The sequence below is a fragment of the Barbus barbus genome (genome assembly GCF_936440315.1).
Source record: "Barbus barbus genome assembly, chromosome: 32".
Lineage (NCBI taxonomy): Eukaryota > Metazoa > Chordata > Actinopteri > Cypriniformes > Cyprinidae > Barbus > Barbus barbus.
In genome coordinates this window covers 15,446,407-15,468,520 of record NC_136760.1, presented here as the reverse complement: position 1 = coordinate 15,468,520, position 22,114 = coordinate 15,446,407, and the positions used below count along the sequence as shown (strand labels likewise).

Below are 22,114 nucleotides of genomic sequence, written 5' to 3'. Positions count from 1 at the left end.
TTTGTAGGGCTGGGAAAAGATTAATCGCGATTAATCACATCCAAAATAAAAGTTTGTGTCTACATGATATATGTGCGTGTACTGTGTATAATTATTTTGTATATATAATTTATATAATTTGTATAATTATTTTGTATATATAATTTTGTATAATTATTTTGTATATATAATTTCTATATACAAAATAATTATACACAGTACACGCACATATATCATGTAGACACAAACTTTTATTTTGGATGCGATTAATCGAGATTAATCTTTTCCCAGCCCTAATAATTTGACAACTCTGTGAATATGAAAATATACAAACACTGAGATTGTGGGGTTTTTTTTTCTAATTTCAGTTTCACCAACAGATGTCGCCCTTGGCCGAACCTCTTGAAAATGACCGCATAGAACAACAACGAAAAAACTTTATCTAAGCGGTCTAATTTGGCAAAATCACATCACGTTCAGTTGCAGGGTTTTTCTAAAGTTCACCTTACCAAGAGGCAGATAGGCATTATATTGAAGCGAAGAAATTACAATAGGGAACGTTCTGCACTAATAGCTATATGCACACACATCTGTAACGTATAGCCTACCTAGGGGGAAAATTAGCTTTATTTGTCATTCAAATATGACGATGAGGACCCCAACGATTGGCCTTCCTTTCCTTCTCAAACAAACTGCATCTTTAACAGCCCAAGTTTCAAAATTTCCCGGGGGAGAAACCCCCGGACCCCGTTAAAATAAAAGACTCAACATGCAGGGCTAAAGCCCCGGATCGTTTGCACTACTAGCGACGCGGACGCGCCGACGCCCCTGGACATGCTACACGCACAAAACTAACATTTTTATTTAAAACATTGTCTTACCTGCAAGCGACGCGCGAGCATCATCCCGCTGTCTCTTCTTTTTTCTTTTTTCCGCCCCCGACTCTTGGTGCCTTTTCGAGGCCATGTCTGAGGTCGGTGTCGGCCAAATTTGAAATTGATTGAAGCATAATTGAACAGACCACTGGGAGGTGGGGAAGGGGCGGCACCAGAGGGAGACTGGCACAGAGATTCACCTTTTTCTCGACTAATTTGGTCTAGGCCTATATTACTTTTGTATTGCTTTTGTATATTAACATGCTAGAAATATTTTATTTGTTATTTATACTAGTAGCCTATATTGTGATGATATTTTCACGACCCAGATTTTTTGGTGCCCCCCCCAAGCACTTGGTGCCCTACGCGCAGTGCGTGATGTGCGTGTGCGGAGCGCCGGCCCTGTTTTCAGGGGAGCCCATGTCTTATTAAGGGGAGCCGAGCTCCCCCTAGCTCCCCTGTAGTTCGCACCCTGTATATATATATATATATATATATATATATAAACAATGTTCATTGCACACACTGTAAATCAGGAGTGGGGAACGTTGATCCTGGAGGGCTGTTGCACAGACATATAAAATACCTATAGAGGCCTCATTGGCAGTCTTTGTTTGAGCCGTTGCTGCGATACTTCAACCGTCCGCCATGTTTATCCGGGCAAGACTGCCTTAAAAACAAATGGAGGTAAACGGGGGAGCTGCGGTTTTTTCAGGATAAACAAACGATAACGTTTATATTTATCAACCGATTTCAGTGGTTTGTGATCTACATGGATATAAAAATAACCCTGCCTCCAGTTATTTAGTTAGGCTTGGAAAATTATTGATTTTCTCAAGAAATTGTGAAAGCTCACACTCATGTTGATTTGGTTGATTTTTTCGGTTAACAATTCTAATATTAAATGTAATATAACTGTGACATATACATGTAATGTAATTTTAATGTACATTAAATAAAATGAAGTTGTTTCATTGCTCTGTCTTCAACCCCAACATTTATCTTGTGCCTCAGGTCAGAGCGCAGTTCGTTCCTTTTGAAATACTGGAAACAAATCGAAATAATACATCTTTAAGCACTAATAATTTACCATCATTGAGAAAATTGAATAAAACCAGCGAATACATCAAGAAGTGACACACTGGTAGTCTGCTTTTTATTTTCATAGCACTCTATACAGATATAAACTCCACAACAAACAATAATAAATGTAACTGATAATCCTTCAGTAAAACGTACAGTTACAGTGGTAAAATATTATGCACTGATACAGTGTACAGTAAAAATATAGTAAAAGTGATATGTAATATTAAAAAGTATATGTAGTACAAGTTGTAGTAAAGTGAATAATATAAAAAGCTATATAATAGAGTTATATAATAGATTTATAATAGAACAAATTATACGTGTAATACCATAATAAATGAATAACAATAGATGAATAATAGCAAGTAGAATATGTAATATCAAGGGTGGAATAATACAGAATAGACAATAAATTAATAGTAAATTATAAAGTATATTAATCGTGAAAAGTACCGTTTTATAATGGTATTTGTGTAATAATTAATAAACAAAGGCAACTAATAACAAACCAAAAATTTTGGTCATGAATTCATATATATACACGCACACACACGGTTGTGAAGTTTGAAGTTGTGACGTCAGTTTGAAGTTGTGACGTCAAAATCTGACTAATAAAGACTAAGGCCGTTTCTCAATATGCGTACTTGTCTGTACTTGTGTTCTTGTGGACTTGTGAAACGTCATCAGTCGCTGCCCAAGTACTGTTCCAATTCAAAGTTCACATCTAGCCAAGTCCAGTTCAAATCCCCGGATGTGTTCTTGATCCGCCCCTTTTACCGAGGATGCATCGAGAGGTGACTTGTGCGGACTTGATACGGGCCATAACCCAGAATTCAGTTCGTCCTCCCGTCCTCGAGAGTTCGTTCTTCTGAGTCGAACTTGGCAAGTCCAAACTCGAAAGGACGGAAGTCCAGACTCTGCGAACTTGGTATTGAGAAACGCCCTAATTCTCCACTGCTTCCCTCAAGAATTTCCTATAGACCATTTCACGGACGTAAACAATAACAAAGGCGTTGGAGCGCTACTGCGCATGTCTGGTCCTGAAGCATTTCCGGTAGCGCCATTTTAAAATCTCAGATCTATAAAAACATTTTACAATGGGGGGGTTTTCAATTAATGAGTAAAATAATGTAAACAACTTGACGGTGCTTGACATTTTGCTCTACAATGCAAATTACACACACCCATGCAGAAACAAAATGTACAACAAAATGTCAAAGTATAGTTATGTTTAACAGAGCAGAATATGACATGCCCCCCCCCCCCCCCCCCCCAAAAAAAACTTTCTATTAATCAAAATAATTACAACATCAAGAGCATGATAAACAATGATTTTTGTCATGATATTTCAGCTTCACTCATGTTTTTCATGTGGCATTTACATTATGCAGTTTTTGTGTAAATTCACATACATGATCAGCATTGAACAGCCTGTGCAAATAATTTGAAATGCAGACTATAGTATTGTGATTGACTGAAGAAACTGGTTATTTTTTAAATATTTGACAAAAACGGCAGAAACATTTAATAAGCTAATTATATTGTTATAAAAATTACCCTACAAAGGTTAAACATGCTCCTGGAAGTCTGTTCTGGGGAGAGAGAGTGGTTTGAATATGATCAGGGTCATTCTGGCCATTCATTCAGGGCTGTTCTGCACTGAACCAAAATGATTATGGCCCCAATTAAATTAAGCATAATTCAATTTAGCTAGTTTAAACCATTTAAATTTAGTTTTTGATTTAAATTAATTATTAATTGGTATTATGCGAATTACATGTGTTTTCAATCCAAGTCACGTGAATTAATTTAAATTCAGTTAAAAATATTAAATTTAAATTTGTTCTATGCGCAAATGCACATTTTCCCTGGCGCCAAAAGTCAGGTTCACCGCGGGAAGTGAAGACATTTTCGTTTCAGCGCCGGAGTTTTCATCATTCGGTCTGTTTGCACAGCAAGTAATATTTCATGTAATACAGCACCATTTATTACAGTAAATAGTTTGTTCGCTGTATAAAGAGTATAATATGCTCTAGTTCAGAAAGAGATTTTGGGATAAATTTCACAGCGACCAAGGGTCACATCCTACTCCGTGTGCGTGTGCACATACAAATAACGTAAATATTTGAATTTGAATTTGAATTTATTAAGGGAAAGCCCCTTGAGATGCTACATCTCATTTTCAAGGGGCACCCAATAGCACACACAAAAAACAATACAAAACAGCACACAAATAATGCACCAAAAAAGCACCAAAACTACCCTATTCACCCACCCACAGTCTACAACTATAAACAAAAGCATATACATACAAGAAAACATATTTTAGTACAAGCATAAAAAACAAATATACAGATATACAAACAATATACAAATATAGAAAAATAATAAACAAGAATTAATATAACTTAAAGACAATTCTCAACCCAAAATTAAAAACATAAGCAGGTTATTTTCAAATGAGATAGTAAATTGATCCTAAAGAGACGGAAAGATGTAATTGATCTAAGAGAAGAAGGGAGATTGTTCCAGTCAAATGGAGCTTTATATCGAAAAGACCTACGACCGACTTCAGTAAAGATTTTGGGAACAAGAAAATGCGGATACTGCATATGTCGAAGGGAGTAAGTAGATGAAGATGGAACCAGAAACTGTTTTAAATAATTAAAATAAATACATTTAAAGAGAAACTGAAACCAGTGATATTGCCTTCTGGATTTAGGTTGAAGCCAATCGAGAGCTTCATACAACATACAATGATGAATTCTATAGGGACATCTTAAAACAAACCTACATAAAGAATTATAAAGAGTATTTAAAGGTTTTAAATTGGTATCAAAAGTATATTGATAAATAATAACTGCATAATCAATAATAGGAAAAATTAATTGGGAGATTAATCTTTTCCTTACTTGAAATGAAAAACAGTTAATTGAGCGATAAAGAGAACTTAGACACCCATATGATGTTTTAATAATACAATCAATGTGATGCTTAAAAGACTATTCAGGATCGAGCCAAAGACCAAGATATTTAAATAGGACAACTTTAGATAGAAGTGACCCATCTTCAAAACTAATATCTAAATCAAAAGAGTGAGGACGATGGAATCTTTTAAAGAACACCATACTACAGGACTTCTTTTTATTAATAACGAGTTTGTTTTTGTAAAACCAATCCTTTAAGGAGTTAAAGTCTAACTGCAGAGAGGACTGAATAAATGAAATATCAGAATGAGAAGAATAAATAACAGTATCATCTGCATAAAGCTGAATAGAAGAGTGTAAACAAGTTTTAGGAAGGTCATTAATAAATAAACAAAAAAGCAAAGGACCAAGTGTTGATCCTTGGGGAACACCCTTATCAATAACCAGATAATCCGAGTTCGAGCCTTGAAAAGAAACATATTGTTGTCTGTTATGAAGATAGGAATTAAACCAAAGAAGAGAATTTTGATCAAAGCCTAAAGAGTGTAACTTATCAAGCAGAAGATAATGGTCCACCATATCAAATGCTTTAGAAAGATCGATAAAAATAGCACCAGTAGGTTGACATTTATCAAAAGAAATAAACAAATCACTGGTAAATTTCATTAAAGCTGTGGTAGTGGAGAAGTTAGGTCTAAAACCTGACTGAAATGGAGACAAAATATTAAACTGATTAATATAGTTGGATATTTGATTAAAAATTAATTTCTCAAAAACCTTTGCTACAGTGCAAATAATAGAAATTGGACGGTAATTGTTTAAATCAGATGGGTCACCACTTTTGAAAAGAGGAATAGTCTTAGCACATTTCCATATGGATGGTATTGAACAGGAAGACAAAGACAAGTTAAACAAATCAGTCAAAGGATACATTAAAATGTGAGAAGCAAGTTTAACAAATTTAGCTTCCAAGCCATCCGGACCGAGCGAACTATATTCTTTTAACCCACATATTACGTTAAAAGTATCAGAAGGAGAAATTTTACTAAAAGAAAAAGATTGATTTAAACAGCTGCTGGAAAAGTGAGTGTCAGAATATTTAATAGTAGAATAAGTACCTAAGGATGTGAAGTACTTATTAAATAGATATCTGTAAGGGATCAGTGATATGTTCATTATTTATTATTAACTCTTTTATAGAGGTTTTATTTTTCTTATTTAAAACGTTATTTAAATGGTTCCAAAAAATGTCTGGGGTTACGAAAATCTTGAGAAAAACAATCATTATAGTAATTAGATTTTGCGTTCCTTGTCTTAGTTTTACAAATATTCCTAAAATGTCTATAACATTCCCAGTCCTCTGGTAATTTGGTTTTACGATATACGGTCCAAGCCTTGTCTCTTTGTTTATAAAAATAAATCAGATCTGAGTTAATCCAAGGAAGATGACTGCCTTTAACTCTTATTGTTTTCAGAGGAGCATGCTTATTGATTACATTAGTGACTTCAGAATAAAAAAAATTCCAAGCATCATCAACTGAAGGAATTAACTCAAGCCTATTCCAATTAATGGACACTAAGTCATGAATGAAACAATCATAATTAATATTTTTGTATTGCCTAATTGTAATATATTTTGGAGGAAGGCAAGGAATTTGTATTTTCCAGACACAAAATATAGCACTAAATGGTCACTTAAACAATCAGACATTACACCTGATTTAAGAATCCTTTCCGGATTAGTGACCAATATCCAGTCCAACAAAGATGATGAGTTATGACTAACTCTGGTAGGCTCATTAATTAACTGAGTAAGATTAATGCTGCTAAATAAATATTTATCATTAGGGAAAGCACGATCCAACCAATTACAATTAAAGTCACCCAAAATAATAAGTTCAGTATGCCTACCTAGAGAGTTAATAGTTGACAAAATACACTTTGTAGAATCAACAGAAGCAGATGGTGGTCTGTAAAAACAACCTATATATAACTGTTTGTTATCACGAAAAGAAATATGAATAAATAAACATTCAAAATTGACTGGTGGTATTAACGGAGTTACACACACAGAATTCAAATGAGCAGCAACACCACCACCTCTAGAAGGCCTGTCAGCTCTGAATAAAACAAAATTTTCAATTTTAATATCATCATCCCTAATTTGATCATGTAGCCATGTTTCAGAAATAGTAACAATATGAGGTTTATAAAGAGAAACCCAGGCTCTTAAAAGATAAATTTTAGGGAGAAGACTTCTAATATTGAAATGGACAATTTTTAAGCCCTTAACTAAATCTATAATTCAAACACTAATTAATAATATAATAATAGTTAATTAATAAATTAATAATTGAAAATAAGTTGTAGAATCGATTAGGGTAACATAAGGGTAAGAGCTGCAAAACAACACACTTAAATACACAAATAAAAACATAAAAAGAAAACAAAAACATAGAATGATCAATACTTTGAAAGTAAAAGAAAAGGAAAAAAATTATATAAATGACCAAAAAAAAAAAATTACTTTTTTTTGTGTGACGAAATGTACTTTTAAGATATTTTTGGATGTGAATGTAGTTTTATAAGCTTAAAATACGCCGTTTATTTATAAAGATAGCATCTATTTAAAAGATTGTCTAAAAAATCCCACCTATCGTCTGTTCCCGCCTAAAGTTAGCTTTACCACAGCCAGGCCTTTGGGAATCTGCCGGCCTCTAATGTAGTTAAACATGAGATATACATCTTTTTGGACGTGTATTTTTAATCTTCTTAATTATTTGCTCTAGAGCAGTTTGTTTTGGCGGTAGGTAAAGTAACGTTAGTGCTAGCAGTAGCGGCTCTCAGGGGAGGCACAGCGTCTCCAAAATATTGAGGTGAAAATGGAAGGAGGATTTACGTTAATGTTAATAAAATTCACAATCCATTTGAGTTTCGGTTCATGCCTCAGAATGTAATTGTTGTATTTTCACAGCTGTAATACCATAACATTTTACTGAAGTTGGAAAGGGCCACTTTTTATTGCGAATGTGCCGAATCTGCTGATGTAATTTCAACAGCTAACGTTAACGTTAAGTAATAGAGTGGTGGAACTATGATGTCACTTTGTAGGCGAAAACCCGGAAGCGAGTTAGCATTTTAGAACTTCCGGTTACATCATCCCAGAGTCAATGCTGTTTCTCAATTCCAAGAACGCAAAGAACGGACTTGGGTTCTCGTGGAGACCGGTCTTGCCAAGCTTCCTTGGAAGAACGAACTCGGAAGGACGCGAGAACACAGAACGCACACTTATGAGAACCGAGATGTACTGCGTTCTTGCTTAACTGACCGCATAGTCTCGGCATAAGCAGCGGCCAATGAACAATATTACAAAATGTCATAATTTATTAAAACATTTCATACTATTATATATATATATTACTTTCATATAATTGTATTGTGTTTTATTTTACAGCGTTATATGTTTTATTGTTAAGATTCATTTTAATATGCCAATAAAAATACAGACTTTCTCCGGGTCTTATAACTATATTCAAATTAACCAAAACAAAACGATAAATGTTTACTTTCAACTTCAAGAGCCGTCAAGTATTTGCGAGAGCGAGTTTAAAGCTTACAGGCTTCCGTACACCGGCCGCCCACAACGTCTTCTGGGATTTCTAACGGCTCGATTCTCTCAAGTCTGCACTCGATGCATCCTCAATTTCAAGAACATATCCGGGCACTTTCATGCATCCTCTATACTTGGGTTCTTGAGAATTGGTACTGAACTTCGGCGGTTAATGATGACGTAGAACGAGAACACAAGGACGCAAGATCGCTGAAGAACGCATTTTTTTTTTTTTTTTTTGCTTAAACATACAAAAACACCAATTAACAACAGTCAGAAAATTCTTAATACAATTCAAAAAAGTCCAAATAGCAGCGTAACAAAAAATACAGATAAACATAACAGGAAAAACAAAAAATAAATAAATACAGAAATACAATGCACGGGGCTTAATCATCAAAAAACACCTTCAAAAGGCCACATAGTTTAAGGGCTTTTTCAGAACGCATGATCTTCAAGGATTTGAAGAAGATTATTAAATCTTGCTGGAAAAGTAATAAAGTGGGAGGGTTATTAAAGAATCTACATTTATGAATGAAATAATTGGCCAAAATCAAAATATTATTAACCAAAAATTCAACATCACAATTTCGACAAAAGGACAAATATTTCACAGTTTTAAAATCAAAGTCAGGTATTACATACTTCAAGCTTAACCAAGCATAGAGATCGTCCCATAATTTTTTTGAAAATTTGCATAAATAAAACAAATGTTCCAATGACTCTATGTCTGCTTCACAAAAAGTGCATTCATTACAATCCAAATTAAATCTGTGTCTGAGGAACTCATTACAGGGATAGATATCGTTAATAATTTTAAACTGAACTTCTTTTGCCTTTGGTAGAAGTGGAAAAGAGAGAAATCTTGTTCTAATTCGAACTACTTTATCTTCAGGATAATCAAAAACAAGAGGTCTCTTCTTTACTTTTGAAGGGAAAATCTGTGTATTTACTAATGTTCTTAAAACCTTATTATTACATCTCTGATCAGTAAAATTAAAACCAGAAATGAATAGATTACCTAATCTTGGTATCACAGATGAATAACACAATGCGCCTTTAATCAACTGAACCAAACCAGCAGGAACAGCTTTCAACAAAGACACATATAATTCCTGAGTACAAATAATATTGTATTTTTCACAAAAATCATCATAACCAAGGAAATTTCCATTCCCATCCATAATGTGAACAATGGACCAGACACCTTTGTCCATCCAGTCCTGAAAAAACACAGATTTCCTCTTTACAAGGATACACTTATTATTCCACAAAGAGCAACTATGCGGTGAAAAGTTGTGTTTGTATATTAATTTCCAATATAATAATACCTGACTATGGAAAGATGATAATTTACACTTTAATTTCAATGGCTCAAAATCACACCTTAAAAGGAAATCAATGCCCCCAAAAGAATCAAAAATCTTAGAGGAAAAGCTAAACCAAACTGAATGTTTATTTCTAAGGAAGGCTTGGAGCCACCTCAACTTAAGGGTACCATTCATTACATCGAAATCAATTACGTTCAACCCTCCCTCACTAATCTGCTTCACTATATCTGATTTTCTTATATAATGGTGTTTATTTTTCCAGATAAATTTATACTGAATTTGATTAATGTCTTTTATCCAACTATCAGATATACTCAAAGAAAATGCAGGGTAAATCAACCTGGAAAGTGCTTCTGACTTCTGTATGAGAATTCTTCCAAATATAGAGATATCCCTTTGAACCCACATATTTAAAATACTTTGACTTTTTTTAATATTATCCATCAGATTACGTTTTTCTCTCAGTTTAGGGTCTTTAGTAATCACAATTCCTAAATATGTTATCTCATTTTTTAAAGGAATATTGAACAGATGAGATTCAGCATGATTATGTAGTGCCATCAGCTCACACTTTTTTAGATTCAATTGCAGACCAGAAGCTTTTGAAAAATGAGACACCAGATTAATGGCAACTGGAATCTGCTCTGCATCGCTAAGAAACAGGGTGGTATCGTCTGCTAATTGACTTATCAATAACGGAGTCCCTAAAACATTCAAAGGCCTGATATCTTTACTATTTTTCACATAAATTGCTAACAGTTCAGCTATTAAAATAAATAAATACGGACTTGTCGGATCCCCTTGTCTAATACCTCTATTAATGTTAAACCTCTTAGAAGTCCCAAAAGGTAACGATACTGAACTATTTATGTCTATGTACAGCATCTCTATTAATTTAACAAATTTATGACCAAAACTAAAATACTTTAATGCATGTAAAATGAATTTATGTTCTACAGTATCGAATGCCTTATAGAAATCAAGAAACAAAACAAACCCATCATCCTTAATTAAATGTTCATAATCAATTAAATCTAAGACAAGTCTAATGTTGTTGTGTATTAACCTTCCTTTGATGAAACCGGATTGAGTTTCACTTATAATTTGACTCAACCTAAATTTTAACCTATTAGCAATTGCAGATGTAAGAATTTTATAATCAACATTAAGTAGGGTAATCGGTCTCAGATTGTCAATAATTCTTTTGTCTTTGTTTGATTTTGGAATAAGAATAATTAACCCCTGTTTCATAGTTGGAAGTAAAGAATTAGATTCAAAACAGTCCTTTAAAGCTTCAAATAACAAATCTTTAATATCCTCCCAGAAGAATTTGTAAAAATTAGTAGTCAAACCATCCTGACCAGGAGATTTACCCAACTGCATTTTTGTAATAGCATAATCAAGTTCCTCTAATCTCAGGTCTCCATCACAAATTTCTCTAAATTCAGTATCAATTTGTGGAATAAAATCTTTTACCTTTTCAAGAAATTCCTTACCATTATTTTCAGAATATGATGAAGCATAAATATTACTATAAAATGAGTATATTTCCTCAGATAATAATTTTGGATCTGTAACTACCACATCATTAATGATTAAACTATGAATTGCATTACTTTGCTGTCTCCTCTTTTCTAATTGACAAAAATAAGCCGTATTCTTCTCTCCTTCTTCCATCCATTTTGCACGAGACCTTACAAAAGCTCCTTGTGCTTTCATTAGATACATAGTGTCTAATTTAGCTTGAAGAGAGAGTAACTTTTCAACATCTTGAGACATTTCTTGTGTATTACAACAGGAATTAATTTCTTCAAATCTCTGCTTTTTTGTTTAGCAGCCCGAATTGAAATTTCCCTTGTTTTAAATTTAAAATACTCCCATTTAATCCCGCTAGAACGTAAAGATAAGTCATTTTTAATCTCACTAACCAAATTTCTTATTTGACAACAAAAAGCTTTATCCTTTAAAAGTTCTGCATTAAACTTCCAATAGTCCTTCTTAACGGTATGTTTGATTGCTGGTGTCAGAGTTAATGAAATCAGACAATGATCTGTCAAGGGTGCCGCAGAAATTGAAACATTAGCAGCAAGCTCAGAATATTCCTCAGCAATGAGCCAAAAATCTATCCGTGATTTAGAGGATCCATTAGGTTTGACCCAAGAGAACTGACTAACATTAGGATGCTTGACCCTCCATATATCTGTAAGGGAATTTAAATGGCAAAAATCCTGAATAATGTTATTGAAATGGTGGCTTGTAAAACTAGAAGGAGATCTGTCCAGCCACTCATCAGGAGCCAAATTAAAATCACCTCCAATTAGTACCAAATTTGTCTGAAATTTCGATTTAAGATGTGTAATCGCCTCTGTAATATTAGACAACAAAATCTTGTTTTGCCCACTACTGTTATAACCATAAACATTAACTAAAATAACAAAAATACCTTCACAGTTAACCACAGCCGTAAGCCAATGTCCATGAGCATCAGACTGAGAAGTCACAACCTTCCCAGGGCAGTTGTTAAGGCATATGGCGACACCTGCTGATCGACTGGAGCCATGACTGAACAAAACTGTGTCTCCCCACTGCATTTTCCAAAAAGCTGCATCTTCTTCTGTGGAATGAGTCTCTTGTAGAAAAATAAAATGAGTCTTCTGCCCCTTACAAAACAAAAATATACCTTTGCGTTTTACTTTGTCCTTTAGCCCCCTTGCATTCAATGAACAAAAAGATAAATGAGATTTTAGTGTAAACATACTCCACTGGAACTCACAGTGAACAAACAGAAAATGTCACTGAACAGTCAGAAAAGAGATCTGAAGAAAGAATTTACAAGACAAAAAGAGTCTCTCAACCATCAATATTTCCCTTTTTCAAAATATTTATCATCATTGAAAAATTTGCTTTCCTTCAATGAAAGCAAAAGGACCCCGAAAATACGCCGCTTTCCCTTCTGCTCTCGCTTGTTTAATGCGTGGCCACAGCACTTGCCTTGCCTCTCTGTCCTCTTTATTTAAATCCTCAGCAAAATGACAGATTTGCTCTCTGTAGATTCTCTTTGAAAACTGCATGATGATCTGACGCGTGCGATTTCCTTCTTTTCTGCCAATTCGATGGACCGTGTCAACCGCTTCTTCCATTTCCCAGGGCACACCAGGAGAAATCTTGGAAAGCAAGGTGATCACCTCCTCTCTAGTGTTCTCGTTCTGTTTCTCTGGAAGACCTTTGATGCGTAAATTCCACCGTCTTTTGTAGCGATCCAATTCGCCTACCCTAGATCTCAGCTCTTTATTTTCTTTTTTGAGATCAGAAAGCTCCAGTTCCAATTCAGCTGCCTTTTGTTTGTGAGCTTTCATCTCTCCCTTCATTTCAGAAATCACGCTACAGTTCTCTTCCATTTTTTTTGTCAACACCTCCAACTTCTCTTCCTGCTTGTCAAATCTTTTACTGAGGGAGTAAATAGCCTCGAGGATATCCGCATTAGAAATGTCTTCCTTATCATCAGGACGTACTTTCTTCGTAATGTGCACTTTACTGGGAGTAACAGGAAGATTCTCATCACTACATTCCTCCAAGAGACGCTTATTAGCTTCAACACACACTTCCATCGCGTCAACATAATCATGATCATTTCTGATACTGATCGCGACCTTATCTTCCACTTTTCTTCCTCTACCCGCCATCTTAAAATGATGAAAAACTAAAACGTTAACAAACTATTAGGGAAAAGTATAAAAGCACAAAGAAAACTTTTGAGACTCGATTAGCCGTTACACAAAGCTGCTATCTAGTACGCCATCTTGGCCGGAACGCCCTGAAGAACGCATGCTGTGTCCAAATTCAGGGTCTGCATCCTCCTTAGGATCCTTCCTACCCGGTTGAAGGAGGAGGGATCCTCCGACGTCCGCAAAACCCGGAAGTCGGTGTTTGTGAATTTGGACAGCCTACCCTTCTTTCAGTTCCCTCCCTTACCCGTTGCTCATATCCTGTCGCCTAGCAACCGTGACAGCGCCAAGCAAGAAGCGGGAAAATGGACAAACAAAGAGTTATTCTCATTTTAATTATTTTGGAAGAAATAAAGCAATTAAATAAATTAAATACTTTCTTTGCTCGTTGTCGGAGAGTTTTTTATATCAGACTACAAGACAGTCACATCCAGGTAAGCCATTATAGCCTATTTTTATTTGTTTTTAAGTATTCTACTAATTTCTCCTACAAATTCATTGAGCCGAAGCATAAACTTTAGCTTGTTTTGTCAGAGAAACTCCTCTCCCACTCCGCTACCGCTCGCTTCGTCCGCCATTACGCTCTGCCGAAAAGAATTATGGGATAGGTAGGACGGGAAAGGATCCACCACACCCATCCTTCCAATTCGGGGAAAAGGAGGACGTATTTGTGGGCCACATTTGAAGGATCCTACGAATTTGGACAGCCTTCGTCGCGGCGCTGTGACGTAACATCCTTCAAATGAGTACTCCGAAGGATGCAGACCCTGAATTTGGACACAGCCAATGAGAAACAGCCAATGGTTTTTTTGAATGAGATTTTGGTTAAATCCCTTAAATAAGGTCCGTGGTTTACACAGGCTCAAGATACTTTCACGTTTTATTCTACGACATAAAACACACCAGTTACACCCCACTCGTGATTTTTTAAAGCTGTTACGTTTCTTTAAAAAGACGGTTGCTAATAAGTTGCTAAATGGGACTACAGGCGCTGTCGGATACAATCAACGTCATCACGCCGGACAGGAACTCATTCTAACCCGCTTTTACAGTCTCGTGCTCTTTTGGATTAAAATTCATCCAGAATAAATAATTATCATGGAAAATGTTTCTAAAAATAAGTTTAAAAGTGGTCGGAAACATGGTGGTGGTGACGTTGAAGGAGAGCGACCGTGGTGCTGTAGTTCGTTTATAGCCTAATGTTAGCTTTTTAGTTCTGGCGCTTGTATTTAGGCTTCAAAATTCATAAAATTTGTATTACTTTGTAAAGATTATCTCGATGGTCAAAACGTGTAAATTTCATGAACTATGATTGAACACAGAGCTTATTTTTGCGATTATCCAAAAGCCTATGGGAAAATCCTATTGGGTTTTTGTCGAGGGAACCAGTTTCATGCTAACAACCGATCCGCCTACAGAGTGACGTCATAGTTCTCCCGGTTTCAACGGCAACAACATAAACAAACGTTACTGCGCATGCGCGCTTTTGTGGCCCAAACTTAACTTCCGGTAAACTTCCGCAAACAATAAATAACAACAGCGAAGTCCCTTTAGAGTATATTATTTATAATAATAAGCAGTATAAATAACAAGTAAATCATAGATTAATGAGAGAGAGAGCGATAAGTAAATTAGCTAAAAAGTTAAAACTATGTCTAGCCAATATGTTTTTGAGTTGCCATTAGAAGAAAAAAACCGCTAACGTTACTTTGCCAAACTTAAATGCGACAAGGTTAACGTTACTCTACCAGACCCGTTCAACAAAATGTTGAGACAAGAATTTTTTTCTACAGACCTGTCTAATTTACCGGAGGTCAGTCAGGTACACATCTTTGAATACCTAGTCGAGAAGGAATGCGTATATACAAGGGAGGCGTTCAAGGCATATCGGAGCTTGGATGCTTATAACTATTTTCATTCCGGAAAAGTTCAAAACATTCTAACTTACACGAATGGAAGTACCTGTGTTGTTTACGGGGAAATGGAGGCTGGTCAGACGCTTTCAAAGAGCTACTCCGCCTGGATAGTTGCAAAGAAGTCCGGCGAAGTCCAGAGTGGGCATTGCACCTGTATGGCAGGGTAAGCATGGCTGGCTAGCTAAACAATACAGCACTGTTACATTTTACAGTAGCATTTAGATAAGCTTTTTCAATACTGCCATTTATCCCGCTGATAAAATGTCTGTTTGGATTTATGCAGCAATGGAGAGGTGTGTAGTCATGTGGGTACGATTTTGGTTACCGTGGAGCAGTGTGTCCAGGATGGACTCCAGAGTGGCCCATCTATCACTTCAAAACCAAGTGTTTGGTCACGGGTAACTAAGAAGGTGAATAGTTTAGCAATTATTATATTGATTAATAATAATAATTGTTATCATTATATACTGTTTTTTTAATGGGGGTCATACAGCATTACATATATCATGTGTATTTTCCTTAATTGTTGTTACTATAATGTGTATTAGTGTATAATGTATATTTCAAATATCCTTTTAGGCTGACCCACAACCAGTAGCTCAGTGCAATTTCTTGAAATCTGGCAAGAAGATCAAGCTACAAGCTCCCCTCTGCCTTCCCACTGTAAATCCAGATGGCTCACCAAAAAAGCTTTTTAAAGCCCTGAAAGTAAGTTATAGCTTTACCAAATCAACCAGTTGGTCTAATGTAAAATACTCAGTACTATATACTGTATGGCAGAGTAGGTAAGGTATTTTCACCATTTCTTTTAGGAAGTTGTGCCAGACTGCGCTCTCTTTTCTGTCATGTGTGATAACAGTGAGACAGACACAGCCTCTGAGACAGGTAGTCAGGATTTCCCCAGCAGTCAGGGAGAGCAGGATGCTCAGGGAGAGGATTTCAATGTGTTCGGCAGCTTAGCTCAGCCCCACGATGAACATGGTAGTGCTCTGAGCTGTCTAAAGTGCACAGCATTTTATGATGCATTCATTAAACTGAACCCAAATCAAGTGGTGGAACTAGAGAGAAACACAAGGAAACAGAGCATAGAACCACTCTGGCATGATGCACGCAAGCTGCGCATAACAGCAAGCACAGCCAGCAAGGTGCCTCAGCGTGAGGCAACTGACCCGGCTAAGTTTCTTAATGAACACCTTTACCCAAAGTTCCAGGGGAGTGTGGCCACAAGGTATGGGAAGGAAAGCGAGAGACTTGCTAAGGAGCAGATTAGAGAGAGGGGCTGCATAGTGATGGACAGAGGGCTGGTGGTGTGTGAAGGAGACCCATGGCTGGCAGCAAGCCCTGATGGTATCATTAATAACAAGTTGCTAGAAGTAAAATACCCCATCACACTCAGTACTTGCACATCCCTTAATGATGCACTCACTTCCACAAACCAAGACATCAGAGTGGAGGTCGGGCAGTACATTTTGAACCCAAAAGGCCCCAGAGGTTACTACAGGCGGTTACAGTTAGGGATGCACTGTCTCGGGCTGAAAACATCCTGTCTTGTTATTTGGACCCCAGTACAGCACCTGGAGCTTGATGTGCCTTATGACAATGGTTTTGTCACCACATATATGCAAAGGCTACGAAGCTTTTACTTTAAACACATGCTACCAAACATTGTGGATTCATTTTTTGAGGGAAGACTACAGTTGAGTGAGCACTACATGAAAATGGTCTCAAAAGCAGCTCAATAGTGGTGATCTGAAATCAGTCTAACAAGAAAAAGGGTGTGTGTTTTTTTTCTAAAGAAAGCATTGGTTGTTCCAGCCTTTTTGAGCTTTTTACATTAAATACATAAATACATTAAAAACAGCAGAAATCATATTCGTCAATCAGTAAATCAGTTAACCAACAGTTGTTAGTGTTCTTTATTGAATATATAATTTCATTTTATAATTACAATCTATGCGAAACATTGTGATACACAAGTGCAACACTACAAATTTTACAAGTTCATGTTTTTCGTTATTATAATTAATGTATTTTCATTTTAATTTATTTATTAAAAAAAGTTATCTATCAAATTAATTTGTGGTTCAGTCCTGTTTCATTTTGGTACGAGTGGTTTCCCCAGATTTGAAAGTGCTGCACAAACAATTAATATTTTATCTATTGTGCAAAGACTGTTATCATTTCTCCGTTTGACCATGCTGACTGGCAGGGTGTTCCGCAGAATTCTGAATGACTTCAGTTTTCCTATGGCCCTTTCCACATGGATTCTCACTCGTGATATTTTTCTAGAGTTTGTCACCTCTAATCCTGTCAATTGTTTTCTTCCCTTTGTAGATGCTGGTATATGAAGACGGACACATTTGGTGGCAAAATATTCAGGAAAATTGAAGCCTCGATCAGCCATTACATGGTCTCCTTGTTCAAGGAGGTCAATCAACCCAGAATTGTTGGTTGATTGCTTCATCAGGACTACAAGAAACTGCTCTGGAAGGGTAAGTATGGTTGATGATGCATTCCATATTGATGACAGGTAAGTGAGGAGGGTGAAAAACACAGAAGCAGATGGTAGGCCAGTGTAAAAATGAGTGTGCTTGTCCTCATTTAAAATAAAATCGGATAGACTGCCAAACATATGATCTTGTAGTCGTTTTTCTTGAGACTCCAGTTTCTTCTCCAGTGAAACCATTTTTCTTTTTAACTCAATGTTTTCATTTTGTAGTTGGTCAATGTCTGCCATTGACAGATCTGTACCCACAGCAGTGCATCCTTCTTCAGAGTCAGCCCTGGTAACCTCTAAGGAAGGTGAATCAATGGGCTCAACCACAGAAGATCTCCTCTGATGCCTCTGGTATCGTTCCAACTTCTGTGAACCACCAGTAGTGGTGTTTTTGTGTGCAAACACTGATGGAACATAATCAGGATGGCATGGGTCCACTGATGGTGCACCTAAAGTAAAACGAGTAACAGGCACAGTTAAGTGTTCACAGTACTGCACCTTGCTGGGCATCATACAAACTTTGCATAATCCATAAGTTTTCTGGTTACATTAAAATTTTTGAGTATAAAATGCATTTCTATGATATTGTAAAAAATTATTAATAAAAAAAATATTAGTAACCTACTAGTACAATGAACTTAGATCAGTCAAATTTATTTGTAACACTTTTCACACTGCAAATTGTTGCAAAGCAGCTTTACAGATAAAATATATAATTGATAATGTAGTCAGTGAAAATGTTGTAAAATCCCTTATTTAGTAATTCGTTTAAAGCTTCCTTAGAAAAGCTATGCATTATTGTATTATGCCAGAGACTGTAGATGGTTCGCACTCTGAAAAACTAGACAAAGTCTTTTACAAAAAGAATCAAATATTTTAATAGAGCAAGAGCAGACGTTTCAGCCATCCAGCTATTCTCAATGCTCATAATGAGATATCTGCTTATTACTGCTGGTCAGCTAGCTGTCTATGGCTTATCATGAGTTTGTTACCTGTAAAGAAGTGAGTGCTACAGATCCTTGAATTCTTGCCTGGCAGCCAAGCCTCTCTCCGCACAGCGGTGATCCATGCTTGCAGTCTCCCCTGGTCTTTTGGAAACCGAAACATTTTTATTTTTGACAAGGCATTCGTTCCAGAGGTCTGGTTGCATCCCACAGCACAACAACCTGAGCCCAACTTCAGTCTATTCATAACCTTACATTTAACAGCGTTTGTTGTCGGCGCCATATTGCCATTCTAGATCAGTGAGCCAGAATGATAAACAAACACAGAACAGAAGTTAACTTAGGCAGACGCGTAACCGTGGCAACGCGCGTGCACCCGATGAAACCGTCTATAGAGAAGAGGAGGGAGAGTTGAGCTCTCGTGCCTGCGTTGGTAAAAAAATAAATTAAAAAAGACAGAAAAACAATGGAGTGGAAAACGCGCTCTGTGCAAAAAGCCTCCAATCGTTACGATTCGCGTGTTACCTAAAAAAGAATTAGCTTCTATTGCGACTATTCATGTAAAGCAATGGGTGGTGCTTCCTTGAACATTGTCAGTAAACCATTTTCACAAGGCTGATGGCGCGTTTAACGATCATCAGCATCGTAAATCCTTAAGTTTTTCATATTTGTGTTTTTTAAAAAGATGTATATTTATAACACTATTCTTTGTATTATATTACCTTTGCATCAAATTACAAAAAAGAAAAAGAAAAGAAAAGCTAACGTTAGTTAACGCTACTGTGAGGGTGTTTCTAATGCAGCGTCTATGGGAGGGACAGTAAATTTGACATCGTTCTCTCTTCTGACTGCCGTTATCAGGCTCATTTCTTTTTTTCCTTTTATTGAATGTCGTGAAAACACTATGGTTGAGTTTTCTTTTGCTATTTGAGCAAATGGGAATGCAAAAAATATATATATTTGTGATACTCTCCCATTCACTGCTCTTCAAGTTAACCCAACTATGACGACTTCCGCTGATACAAATACCTTTACTACTAAAACATCCTTCGTTTTGCTATCTTTAATAGTGCACTGCAGCATGTAAAATGTGTCTTAATCTAGCAATAATAATTATCGTGTGCTTGCTTTCACTTGAGGTACTCTCCTCCACATTCGGTTTGTGTGGTGTGAATTGAAGTCATTTTCCTGAAGTGTTTCAAGTGTTCAACGATTTGCACAGTAAGTATTTTTATATTATGCACCACCACTCATTACAGTAAACAGTCAGTTGACTAATGTAATCAAGTTGCTCTGTAACATCTGAATGCTCATATATGGCATTGTAACGCCTGTTTATTTGCGTAATTGTGTTTTTCTTTTATGTGTTTGTCAGTTTAATGTTTCAGTGTAAATATCTTTACTAAAACATCCTCCTTCTTGGTAGCTTTAATGGTGCAGCATGTAAAATGTGTCTTAATCTAGCAATAATAATTATTGTGTGCTTGCTTTCCCTTGAGATACTCTCTGCACATGCGTGTGACTAGGACACACGATTTTCCTGTTGCCAAAGGAAGTTTCCAGGTTTGCGTGGTGTGAATTGATGTCAGTGTTTCCAACGATTTACACAGCAAGTAATATTATATTACTGGGCTCCAGACTGCGACTAAAATGGTAAAATTTTAGGGCTGCAACAACTAATCGATAAAATAGATTATTATCGATAATGAAAACAATCGACAACGATTCTCATTATCGATTAGTCAGGTCTCCCCACAGTGCACATCCAATTTCAGTCGGCCACGTCTAATTACAGCACTGATCCAAGCTGCCCAAAACATGAGAATTCTTTATTTTAAGCTTCAAGCTAATGCATTAGCATCATGGCTTGCCCTGTCAGGCATATATACATATATCCTTATCTGTAAATGTAACAAATTCACAGTTTTTGCAAAAAGGTCCGTCCTGATAAATCTTTACTAAATGAGAGCCAGGGCGGCGGGCGCGTGCATGCGTGTCAGACAGACGGAACTTGCCCTCATGTCGTTCCAAACCTGTAAAAGCTTTGTTCGTCCTCAGAACACAATTTAAGATATTTTAAATGAAAAGCGGGAGGCTGTCCCATTGACTGCCAAACATTTTTCACTGTCAAGGTCCAGAAAAGTATGAAAGACATCGTCAGAATACTCCATCTGCCATCAGTGGTTCAACCGTAATGTTATGAAGCAACGATAACACTTTTTGTATAGAAAGAAAACAAAAATAACGACTTTATTCAATGATTCGGCACTGTAAAGTCGCCGTAGCGCCATTTTGGAGAGCATCCGCTGGACGCACATAGCGTACGCAGTTCTGTGTCAGCTGCAATGGAAAGATCCAGTGGGTGCTCTCCAAAATAGCGCTACGGTGACACGGGGAGAGACAGAAGGGATGAATTGTTGAAAAAAGTAGTTATTTTTATTTTCTCGTATTCTCGTCGCTTCATAAAATACTGATTGAACCACTGATGGCAGATGGAGTATTCTGACGATGTCTTTAATACTTTCCTGGACCTTGACAGTGAAAATTGTTTGGCTGTCAATGGGACAGTCACGAGCCTCCCTGTTTTCATCTAAAATATATTAAATTGCGTTCCGAGGACGAACGAAGCTTTTACAGGTTTGGAACGACATGTGGGTAAGTTATTAATGACACAATTTTCATTTTGGGGTGGAGTAACCCTTTAATTACTCACCCTCATGTCGTTCATCTTTGGAACACAAATTAAGATATTTTTGATAAATTCTGACAGCCTTCTGACCCTCCCATAGACAGCAAGGGTCCTTCCATGATAATGGTCCAAAAACAGCAGGGAGATTTGGTAAAATAATCCATGTGACATCAGGGTTCAATACTAATTTTACGAAGCTACTAGAATACTTTGTGCACAAAAGGAAAAAAAAAAAACTATTCAAATCCGTCTCCATTTTGGAGAATATCCACTGAACTCAAGCGGTGTATGCTCTTCTGTGTCAGCTGCGACACACGGATACATTGTATTCGTTCAAATCAAAGTGTATGTACTACGTAGAAAACATATCCATGTGGCCAGGAGCCTTACTTTGTTTTGGGGGTTTTTTTTGTTGCCTGGAGCCCTGTATTATGCATCACCACTCATTACAGTAAACAGTCAGTTGACTTTAAATGGCACATGGGTCCACCAAGCCAGGTGCAGGTGAGGAGAGACAAGCGGTTCAGCACTGGTC

General features: G+C 36.5%; 1 protein-coding gene across 1 annotated transcript; it reads left to right on the top strand.

Moving 5' to 3' along the window:
* The first annotated feature begins 14,067 nt into the window (after positions 1-14,067).
* LOC306852528 (uncharacterized protein) lies at positions 14,068-19,628 on the top strand. Its single transcript, XM_079389428.1, has 4 exons — positions 14,068-15,612; positions 15,733-15,859; positions 16,029-16,157; positions 17,784-19,628. Exons 1-4 carry the CDS (start codon positions 15,299-15,301, stop codon positions 17,835-17,837), a joined length of 624 nt encoding a protein of 207 aa, XP_079245554.1. The 5' UTR covers positions 14,068-15,298; the 3' UTR covers positions 17,838-19,628.
* Positions 19,629-22,114: the final 2,486 nt, after the last annotated feature.